The sequence below is a fragment of the Centropristis striata genome, chromosome 8 (genome assembly GCF_030273125.1).
Source record: "Centropristis striata isolate RG_2023a ecotype Rhode Island chromosome 8, C.striata_1.0, whole genome shotgun sequence".
NCBI classification, from domain to species: Eukaryota; Metazoa; Chordata; class Actinopteri; order Perciformes; family Serranidae; genus Centropristis; species Centropristis striata.
In genome coordinates this window covers 37,274,103-37,286,232 of record NC_081524.1, presented here as the reverse complement: position 1 = coordinate 37,286,232, position 12,130 = coordinate 37,274,103, and the positions used below count along the sequence as shown (strand labels likewise).

General features: G+C 37.3%; 1 protein-coding gene across 1 annotated transcript in view; it reads left to right on the top strand.

The window, feature by feature from the left end:
* col14a1a (collagen, type XIV, alpha 1a) overlaps positions 1-12,130 on the top strand; it is a 192,859-nt gene that overhangs the window by 64,980 nt on the left and 115,749 nt on the right. Inside the window, 4 exon segments of the mRNA XM_059340164.1 lie at positions 2,041-2,173; positions 3,729-3,764; positions 6,824-6,966; positions 10,667-10,799. Coding sequence (XP_059196147.1) covers positions 2,041-2,173; positions 3,729-3,764; positions 6,824-6,966; positions 10,667-10,799 — 445 coding nt within the window.

Sequence of the window (12,130 nt, the reverse complement as noted above, 5' to 3'; positions counted from 1 at the left end):
TCAGGCTTTATAGGGTTAAAGATGTTGCTCACCCACGAGAAGTGAAGATCATCCTCCCAGATCATGTTTGAGCCCTTGACACAGTATTGAGCAAGCCACAAACTTGTATTTCCACTTCCTCAAGCTGACAGATATTAAACCAATTTCTGTTTTACCTGCATGAATTTAGATGTTTTCATTTAGCCAGGGGTCCAAGCTTTATCTCTATTCCCAGAGGAAGAAGTGGCTGCACTCCATATGCTGAGATAAAGGGGAGCCTGTACTCTATAGGCTTGCATATAAGCTTAACTCCACTACTGGTAGTTGGTAAAAACCCCTGGCATGGCTGAGTATAAATAAAGGCTGAATAAATCTGGAAATTAATGGCTTGGGTGTTTTATTACCATGATCTGGGGTTTAGAGACAGCTGGGCGGCAGCGATAGAGCCCTTAGGTCTTTGTGTGTGCATGTTGTGTGAGCGTGTCTGTGTATTTGTGTGTTTTGCTGAGAGTCATCAGAGCTGAAAATAACACTCTGGGGAGCTGGAGAGGTGGGCTGGTAATTCCGCCAGCATAGAGAAAGGGATGCACGCAGCTTTTCTCTGTCTCTCACCCACATACTCTACACATGTACACACACACATAAACACACATTTACGTGCACCAACGACCGCTCTGTATTGTTTTATCTGAGAGGAGATTAAACATAATGCATTCAAACAGCCACACAGACTCAGTGAAAGATTAAAAGTAAGGTAATCTAGAGCTCCACCAGATAAGTAAATTATATCATTGTTGATCATGCTGTTTTGTTTGGATTCATTTGTTTTATTAGCATCCTGATGCCTTTTTTGAAAGCGGATTTTGGGTGTTTTAATGCACTTTTGTTAATCAATAAAATGTGTGTTTGGCTACACTATGTAATCAGGTGAATACCACAGAGGGCAATGCTGTAAAATAAGGGAAATATATCTCACTTAATGCAAAGAAATCTAAAAGAAAAGCGAGAGAATGAATCACTAAAGATGCACTTGCTCCTGGGAAAGAACTAATGGGCGGCCCCGCTGCTGGAATTAGCATGTATCTGTGCCTCAAAGGGCTCAGTAAAACAAATTCCTGCGCATAATACGGTTATTGAGTCATCTACAGTAAATTTCAATTTCAGTGCTGCTTTCCATGGAAGCAAGCTGTACTTTTGATGACCTCTTTGTGTTTGCTTTGGGGTCTGGACAAACTAGTGGTCGTCTGGACTCCTGCAGCAGGAGTTCATCCAACTGGCTGTTGCTGTTGCTGTTGTATTCAGGGAAAAACACACATTTCTGAATCTCTCATGTTGTCATCTTTGTAGCTCCTACAATGGCCTTGTTCAAATGTTGTTTAGCAGAATAGGACGTACATTTCAGTGATGATGAAATGAATTTCTGCAATGCATAATTGCTTGCAATAAAACTAAATCCACAAACAAAGTATAATAGTTTTCAGACACCAGCCTTAGAAAATATGCACCACCATTTCCTGCTGTTTTCTTGCCTGAAATTACGAGCACTGAGGCGATTTGTTATTTTATGTTTTTAGCAGCTTTCTCTACTAAAACTCAGCGACGACCTTGGTCTTGAAAGTCTGGTGTTGTACTTAGAGTATAAATAATGCTGTCAGACTGTTGGTTAATGCCCAAAGTTTTTATCACATCTTGAGGGTAACTTAGGATACACTTCCTGTTTGTTTTCTTCCAACGAATATAGGAAATGAAAGTACAAAACATGGAAAGGTGACCTGAATGTAAACAGCACATTGTGAAACACGACATGACAGAAAAGGAATTCGTTGCTCAAAGCTGAGATTAAAACTTTGGATGAAAGTGTGACGTGAAGATGAACTGACAACTGTCTTGCGTAATGTTTAACCAATATGAACTGTTGACAAAACAGCAGGCGTGCTTGGTTGACGTTTTTTAAGACATAAGCCAACATTCATGAGTTGTTGTTTTTTTTGGAAAGAACTTATAGTTGGAAGTCAAATGTCATATGAGACTAAGACTCGTATGTATGTTTCTCTTGTGTAGGTGGTCCTGGATGGAAGCGATAACAGATACATCCTGAGCCGTCTGACTCCGTCCACCGAGTACGAAGTTATGTTGACAGCTGTATTCAAAGATGAGTCTGAGAGTGACACCGTCTCTGTTATAGAGACCACATGTAAGTGGATTGTAGTATTTACTGTATTAACCCATAAGAACCCAGACCCAGTAATCCTTAAAGGAAAATTATGGGGAAATACCACAGACCAAGTTTTTATGTTTTTATTAAAGGATCCCCATTAGCTTGTGCCGTGGCAGTTCGCTAGTCTTACTGGGGTCCACATTCCAACAAGTAATACTCAACAGTCCTACAACAACTTTAACAGTAAAAATACATTCCAAAATACATTAGAAAAGTGCAGCACAAAAGTTCATTACAAAATGCAGCACACATTTAAAAGACAGTTTGTAGAATCAAACCATTGAATTATAGCCATTTGGATTAAATGTTTAGGAATAATTGGTCAAATGCATTTGATCAGAAAACAAATAAAACACAAAAAAAACAAAAAAAAAAACAATACAGCTTTAACCAGTATCATTGATTGTAATCCTGGACATCATGAATCCAGGCAAACATCGCTTCTATAAAGAGTAGCGTCCTTTCAACCAAAATAAACAAAAAAAACTTTAAATAAACCCCCCAAAAAATATAATAAGTCCTACCAAGTGGACCACATAGAACACATTTATGATGTTTTTAAAAAAAATACTAGCCCTAAATGTCAAAGATCTTTGATCTGACATATACGTATACATATATATATATATATACATATATATAGATATGTTACATTGGGCGTTTATGGAATTTATGTTTATGATATTTCTTATTTTTGAATGAATAAACTAGACACCCTTTCTGCTTACTGTGATATCTTAAAGCACTTTGGTCAACCCCGGTTGATTTAAATGTGCTCTATAAATAAAGTTTGACTTGACTTGACTTGACTTGACTTGACTTGACTTACAAAAACACAAATTTGCCTTTTTCTTTGCATCTCACAATATATATAAAAATTGTGACATTAATACTGCTGTTAGACTACAAATTCCATTTCAGATTTGTTTTAAGTAACAAAATAATAAAAAATCAATAATAAATAAATATAAATACCACTGCCTCATTTCATGGCTTCTCAACAAGCTAATGTAGCTGTAGAACACTGAAAAACACACTTATGTACTTGAGAAAACATACATGAACATTATTAGAACATTTCAAATGTCTGTGACACCTGTGTCACCGTGGGTTCTTATGGGTTAAATCAATACAAAACGCAACATAAATCAGAATCTAAAAGCCTTTCCAGACAGAACAGAAAAAGAAGAATAAACTTACATAAATCAGAAGATCCACTTGCTTGCTTGTTGAAATGAGTCCGTGACCTTACTCACCCTCTTCACCGGAGTGCCACCGTCTGCTGAGAATACCACAGCACTCCGCTCACATCTGCCTTTTAGGATCATAATATTAGCATAGCTGAGTTCAAAGCGTGCCTCTGCATGAGCCCAGCTGCATTGATTGGTTTGTTATGGCTTACCTCAGAAGGAGAAAATCTATTTTCACATCAATAATTTGTTATGTATTTCCGTCTAATTACTGTAGCTATTGATAGAGAGAGTTTGTTGATGAGAGGTTCTATCTAATTATCTGATTTATGCTCTCCCAGTGGCCAAGACAACAACGATTGCTACCACAACTACAGGTAAGGAGTGTCCAAACTGCTTTTGTGTAAAGTCCAAAATGTGAAATCACACTCAGTGTTGTACATGTGTAGTATCGGCCAAACAATAACCTGAAAAGTTATATGATATTGATGCACTAATAGCTCTTATTACATTATACCTTGATTGTTTGTTTTTACTCTTCCTGTCAGTCGCTTTGGATAAAAGCGTCTGCTAAATGACTAAATGTAAATGTAAATATGATGTGACATGATGTCATGATGGATTTTCAATTGTGCAATTGTGTATATTTCTGTAATGTTAAAAACTTTATGGTGCTGTACATGACATTCAGAGCGAGTTCAGTCCCAGTTTGGACCGCTCTATGCTGATTCTAGGACAGGATTGGCTGAAGCACATATTGTGGCAGCTAGCTGTGCTAAGGCTAACTTACTGATAACACCATACTGTCACAGCTTTACCAGCGGTGCTAACATCGCTAGCAGATCTGATACTACCCTGTAAGACTTTGCTGTAAATTTACAGTCAAATTCTAACAGTAACTTGCTGTATTATGATTGTACAGTATATTGCTGTGAAAACAATGCATTGTGGGAGTTTTCATGATTGCTCAGGCATTCCAACGATCAAAATTATATTTTTTTTTTCAGGAATTTACAGTTTTCAGCTGAGCATGTCAGGAAAATAAAGTCATTATTTTCGAAAAGAAGACAAGTTTTATTTTATTTCTTTTTTGTCTGGGCTGAAATAATCACAATGTGTTGTTTTTCCAGCAATCCCAATAATATAGTTTTCATGGATTAGTTGTAACATAATTTAGAGTTAAACATTTAAATGTCATGGCATTTTTTTTCTGCATTACGAGACGCAGAGAGTTTGTCAGTAAACGGACCTGTATTTCTATAAAACAGTAGAGGTACTGTAAGTTTTACAGTAACTTGCTGGCAAAACTGCTGCCAGTAATTTACTGTAATTTTACAGTAAAAAGTTTTACAGTGTGTCAGTGATGTTCAGCTCACATTCACCAGGGTGACTTGGCTTCTACCAGGCTGTTCTTTTAGTGGTAATCGCCATATTAGCACGGCTTTCCGCAGCCAGAAGCTGCTACATTTTCAGATTGAGGGATCAGGACAGGAACTTTCTCTGCTCCATTATTCCACTATATCTTTGCATAGCAAATATTTGTTTACTGCAGTATAAAAGTTCTGAATGTCATGTAGCTCACCTTTAAAAGTGCTGCTCTATTTTGCTTGCATGTGTCCAGTGGGCAGCAGGCTAAGTTCAAGTGGTACTCGCTTTTAACAACTATAATTGCAAAGTGGCCGGCCAAATTCTAATCATGATTCAAGCCAAAGCATCTGTCTAGAAAGTCTTCTGCCATTGTAATATAAAAGGCTCTACTGGTTTCCAGGGCATGCTGATGTTGCCAGAGTGCAACCAGACTTCTAGCAAGTTCCTGTTAAAGTTTGGGTTTTGTTGCTCATTTACTTTCAGGAAGCAGAAACAGAATTACAGAGAGCGTAATAAAAGCCCCACACTGTCTGTACTGCTGCAATGCAAAACTGGAACATTGATTATATTTTCAAGCATTCACCTTTATGAGAAAAGCTTGAAAGATCTTTTGTGTCTTTATAAATGTGTTTACCAAGTTGTTCATCCAGGGACTATAGTTCAAACTTCATTATCTCAGAGGCGACCGGGAGGCCATCTGGATTGTGTTTCGTATGAGGAACAGGCTACAGCTAATCAAGTCAGACCAGTTTCTCTACTCAGAGTTTAAAAACTTAAAAAAGCAACACGTCTCTTTTATTCAACACCCTGCACACTCTCCTGGAAACTTTAAAACAGCATATCTGACTCGTTTAAACTCTCGAAGCGCTCCTGTTTCTGCCCAGTAGACAGCAAGTCGCTTCTGTTTTTAAAAATCAAGGCTTGTAGTTTAAGGCTGCATTATGTATGGAACCCTCACACTGATTCCTATCCACCCAGGACTGCATAGAACTTAAAATGTGTCCACTCAATTTAAAACCGCGATGAAGACTGATGAAACACAAACCCTTTGGGTAACACTTTCTACTAAGACCACATCTATATTCTATTATGTTGGCATTCATATTGAATTCATAATGCTGCATGACTACACTCATAAACACATAATGCTCGTGAACTGCACTACATCAACAGTCATAAAACATTATATATGTGACTTCTGGAATGATTTATCAATTCAAGTGTCTTATGTGTTTAGTAAAGTGGCATGCATATTTATGCAACTATAATAATGCATGCTTTATCATAATGATTCATTGCTGGTGGTGAGTAAAGTGTCGTGCTTTTGCATGTGTTACAAATAACCCACGCTGCATTAAAAGTTGTTATGATGTAAGACACCAAAATATTAATTAACTAAGCAGAGAATTACAGCCTGGTTCGTCTGGTTTAGGGACGGAACAGTAAGATAAAATATATGTAATATATTCAAAGTAAGAAAAAGAGAGAATACATTTTTTCCACTGTAATTACAACAGTAAGTTAGGAAATGTACTTGTAATTCTCTGCATGATTTATTAACATTTTAACTATTAACTTGCATAATAAGTACGTATGATGGATGCAGCATGGATTATTTTAAACAGATGATGCATGCATACGAATTCTTAATATCTGTATGTTTTATAAAGTGCATCAAAAAGCATTATGAGTGTAGTCCTGTTGCATTATAAATGTATTATAATTCACAATGGATGCCCTCAAAATGCACTATAGATGTGTTCTTCATAAAAAGTGTGGGTTCTGTTGTTCCTGAGAAAAAAAAGTCTCCATCTTGGCCAGATTTTACTACGGCTTTATTATCCATCACATCACAGTTTCTCAGGCACTTTGACAGTAGCTGGCATGATTTTATACATATTTTTTTAATCATATTGGCTTTTAACTGACATTTTTCTAATCCAGGGTTTACTGAGTCGCATTAAGTGTGGAGAAAACACAACTTAAGCCAAGATCTTAAGTACATTTTGATTTATAAATCCTACTGTAACCCAGTACAGTAACTGTTGTCTGTGATGTGGTGTTACAGTGGCACGTCAGGCTGTGAGAAATCTTCTGCTGAGTGACGAGACCACCCAGAGTTTAGAGGCATCATGGGAGCTGGAAGACCCCCACGTGGAGAGCTACAGGGTCTCTTACGGTGATCTCAACGGCGCCCACAAAGAGGAGTCTGTGAGTTGATCAGGTTGTGAGCTGTGACTGTAAAAAATCAATCATTCAGAAATAATCAAGTTCAGATTTAGAGGTTTAGGGGTATTTGCTGCAAGTTTTTCCCCTCTTTTATGAGAGATTTATTTATATCCCTGTCTATACACTGCAAAATTATCTGTAGATTTTACGGTGAAAAACTGCTAAACCATGACAGTAAAAGACCATAAAATGATAAACGGGTTAATTCAGTTTCAGTAACAATGAAACACCGTAAATGTATATATCAGCCAAAACATTATTTTTTACATTTTTATTTATTTTTTAAATACATTACTCCACTGTAAAATGCACTGGCACCGTGTTTGTAGCAAAAAATATGATGTACAAACCATCATTTTTGCATTCATTTTTTGTAAAAAACAATGTTCTCTCTGTTAAATGTACTAAACACCATATCTCCAACAGAAATAAACTGTAATATTTAATGGTAAAATCTTTAATTTATGCAGCATTTATAAAGTATTCTCTTGTCAATTATATGGCAGAACAACGTTTCTTTTGATGGAAAAACTTTTTATTTATACGGTAAAATATGGACTAAAATGGCAATCTTAAACGTGAAATCAACTGCTAATATCATTATACCGTAATGTTACAAAAAGTTGCACCGTATTTATTACGGTAAAAGTTCTGGCAACCACAGCTGCCGGTTTTTTACCGTAAAAACAAAAGTCTTTTTTTTACAGTATAGTCTCCAAAGTCTACCTCCTTATGTTTCTGTCACGCACATGCACGTAAACACACATAAACATCTTCCCCGGTGAGTCGTGAACGCTGATTATATGGAATAGACAGCTTTGGAGTTGTATTCAGAGGAAGATCCTTGTTATTTCCCACCTCCAGCCAACTGGATAGCACTGCAGCGGTCAGTGTCGGGTCATCTGCACCAATCAAAAAACTGATTACACTTTTAGTCCCGGTCCACTCAGCCTCTCCTTCCTGATTCCTCTATCTGTGGTGAGAGCCCTTGAGCTCAGTGCCATGTTCTGACCCTGATCGCTGATGCACACACACACACACACACACACACACACACACACACACACACACACACAAACACTTTCTCTCTCCATCTGTCCCTATATCTCTCTGTTTTTCTGTTTCCCCTCTCTTCTGTCTTCTTTCTCTCTCTTGCCACCTCCCCATACTTTCCTCCCTGCTCCCTCTCCTCTCCTCCCCTGCCCCCCCCCCCTGTTTTAATTTCCCAATGTGGTGTCAGAGCCGTAGAAGATGGAGAGGCCAGGCCAAGCCAGAAGACATTCCATTATCTTTTCAGCAGCCATTTACCTCACTGGGAGCAGAGATGGAGGGCAGCAGAGAAAAGAGCAAGAGAAACAAAGGGAGGTGGAAAAAGAAACAATAGCTAAACAAAATGGGAGAAAGGCTTAAACCTGTCCGCCGGCTGATAGATAAAGGTTGTTTCAGGTCGCGCCTCTCTCTGGAAAAGTTTTGATGTGTTTTGAGGTGCGTAAGATACACATAGAGGGCAAAAGAGACAGTGTGTGTGTCTCCTAAGCGGGATGTTTGTTTCTATATGTGTTTAAAAAAGTTTAAATATGTGTGTGTGCCTTTCTGCTCTGACACTGGCAGGTGTTTCAGCACCACAGTCAGAGTGGACAGCTCCTTCCATCTCACTGGCTGTCAGAGATTTACCTGGCCTCTCCCTCTCTCTCTCTCTCTGATGCACACACACACACACACACATTCTTGTTTTTCTATCTTTGTGAGGGCCCTCATTGGAATAGTAAATTCCCTGGCAAGGTTATAATAGTTTGGGATTTTTCATTAGTTTTGGTTTTAATTTTCGTTGTCAATTTTTGTTTTCAAATTCAGTTAGTTTTAATTAGTTTTTAGACTGAGTTTGCTAGTTTTAGTTTAGTTTTTATTAGTTTTAGTGTTAGTATTAGTTTTTTGTAATGGGGTATTTGTTGGGTGGGAGATTAAAAGAGGTCACAGTAAATTTTGCCTTTATTTCCTTTGTCTTATCCATCTTGATTATGTATGAAAAAAGTTGACGAAAACAAAGGACATTTTCACTATAATTTTAGTTAGTTTTGTAACCACACAATACAGTTTCAGTTAATTATCATCATCATGTAACCTTTAATCCTTAAAACAAAGTCTGAAATCTCCAAAAAGCCTTTAAAGAAGTGAGGACTGGCAAAATGTCCTCACTTTGCAAAAATGTCCTCACTCTGTTGGTTAAAAACGTGTTCTGGTCCTCACTATGTAGGAAGAACAAGAACACACACACACACACACACAGCTAACATTTGGCTGGGGATCAGTGCACAATAAAGGAAAGTTAATCTCTTCACTGCTGTTTATGTTAAAAAAGACATTTAGTTAGGAACAGACAGATGAATGTGAGAAGCCTTTTTGATGTGCATATCAAATCGTGTTTTACAGAAAAGAAAGTTCAAATAAATGAGAAGCCACAGAAAGTTGACTTTAGATTTGGAGAACATCATGAACTCGTCATCAGCAGGTAGTTTGCTCAGTTGTCACAAAACCATAGAAATGAATGTAAAGCTCAAGTTTTAATCCAATACAGACAATTCTTCCTAAAAGTGCTCAAAGAAATGGACATTGTTAAGACACCTATGGTTCCACGACGCAAACTTCATCTGCTAAAAGGTGGTCGAACACAACTCATTGAAATGTATTTCACTATAAAAATGCAGCATCAGGTATATCAGGTTTCTTTTTCTAATGGTCATAGAACCAAATATTATTTTTTACAGGTCACTCGTACACTGCTTAAAATTATTTATAGGAAGGAATACCGTTAAAACTACTCCACCCAAAAATGACCATTTGTTTATCAATTATCCACCTATCTTGACCTTAAATTCTTGAAGAAAATGTAGTTTTTTTCCCCCACATGACTCCATTAACAAGGAATCCATCTTTATGAATTGAAGTTAATTGGGGCTGCTTTTAAAAACGGCACAACTACATCACACTTGCGCTAGAGTGCTACTCATCGCAAGACTCTTCATGTGGAATATTCTAGTTGTTTGTATTCTTCGTTCATCGTGGATGCAAAAAAAAGCTTTCCCCACAAAATTCAAAGTAGATATATACATAATAATAAGTAATAATAAGTTGATATACAAACAATCATTCTGGTGGTGAAGTTTGCCTTCAAACAAAGACGCAATGAGAGAACAAACTTTAACACTTATAAATTAAAACACAGCAGTAATGGTTTTTTTTTCCCAGCTCTTTTTTTGCCTCACTATTGGCCTCTCTTGACTTTATTGACTTAACTGAAGTGAGCAGAATTCTTGAACAGTTGTGGTTCAAATCCCTGAAGGTATACATAGCATTTTGCAAGCACTTTCTGTTTCACCTAATTAAGCCTGGCCTTAATCTTTGCCTCCAAATGGCCTCATAAGCCAAACCAGGAGAGGAGAGCAACAGATTCTGTATGTAGGCTGCTATATGGTGCGTAGATCCCAGTGTGTGTGTGTGTGTGTGTGTGTGTGTGTGTGTGTGTGTTTGTGTGTGTTTAATTTATATGCCCCGTGTGTGTTTGGCCGTGAGCAGGTTGGTCCCAAGTGAGAAGAACTCATCATTGCTTTACTGCTCCCTGTACTACACTTTCTTCAAATGTATATGTGTGTGTGTGTGTGTGTGTGTGTGTGTGTGTGTGTAGGTGTCATTTCCTGGTGGTCAGACGAGAGCAGTGCTTGAGCCTTTACTAGCAGACACTCAGTACAAAGTGACAGTCACACCAGTGTACGCTGACGGACAAGACGGCATCAGTGTCTCTGGCCTGGCTGCCACATGTAAGCCTTGCACACACACACACACACACACACACACACACTCCTCTGAATTATTTATCACCGTGGGCAACTCTTGGTTTCTCAGTCTCCAATACACAATGCAGCTCCTAGCTTAGGGGGACACAAAAGTGAGAGGTAATGAAAATAAATTTTATTGCAGCGGGCATAATGTTCATTTACATTACATTCATTTCATGATCATTGCATTTCGTGAAGGAGAATGTGAATTAAAGCGATGACAAATACTGATCCGTCTTAATTGTCTTAATGAAGGCCGTTCATAATTACAGCAGCTCCTTTCATTAATGACATGATTGAATTATTTTGCTCAGCACTAATTAATTTTCTCAACAATTCTCTTGATTACCTCTTATGAGCTGCAGTGATTGTCTCCTCGTCGTTCAGAGAATTGAAATGTCAGACGGAATGTGCCTTCTTAATAGATGAGGGTACTATTGCCATATTGAAAATAAAATCTCAGCTTGGAAAGCACCATCGTCGTAAATCCGAGGCATACTTGATGTACAGTAAGACTGATCTTCTGTTGGAGGAAAACTGTCCTCTCTCCTAAATCAGGATTCTGGAGAAATTTATAACCTTGTGATAACTTAAATTCAAGCAGTCCTGCCACTGTTTAGACGAATATGTCAGTTTTTTAGAGAATATAATTAAACCATATATCAGCACAATACATACATACATAGAGTTCTGTGTTGTTTTTTCTTTTTTTTTACTGTTATGACTGGATATCCAGCCTTGGAAACGGCGGCATTAAATGCCTCCTCACCAGTGGTGGAAAAATTATTCAGATCCTATTCTTAAGTAAAAGTACTAATATCACACTGTGAAATTACTCCACTAAAAAAGTAAAAGTACTCATTATGCAGAATGGACCCACTCAGATTGTTTTATATATTCTAAATAGATTATTTGTATTTGTGCATTCATGTAAGCAGCATTTTATTTTGCAATGATTGGGCTCATTATAACTACTGAATATACTCTATATACTATATAAAAAAGAAAATATTTAAATCACTTTAAATTGATCATGTTTTAATGTTAAATCTCAACCTGAAAAGTAAGTTAATATGTCATCTAGCTAGTTACAGTGTAGTAAAAATAACAATATTTGCCTCAAAATGTAATGGAGTAAAAGTATAAAATTACATAAAATGGAAATACTCAAGCAAAGCACACATACCTCAAGATTGTACTTGAGTACAATACTTTAGTTCATGTAGCTTCTCACTGATACTCTTCTTTACACTACAGTTTACCTTTCGGAGTTTGGAGAAGCACCTCTGTATTCTTGTTCTTATTCTGTCGTT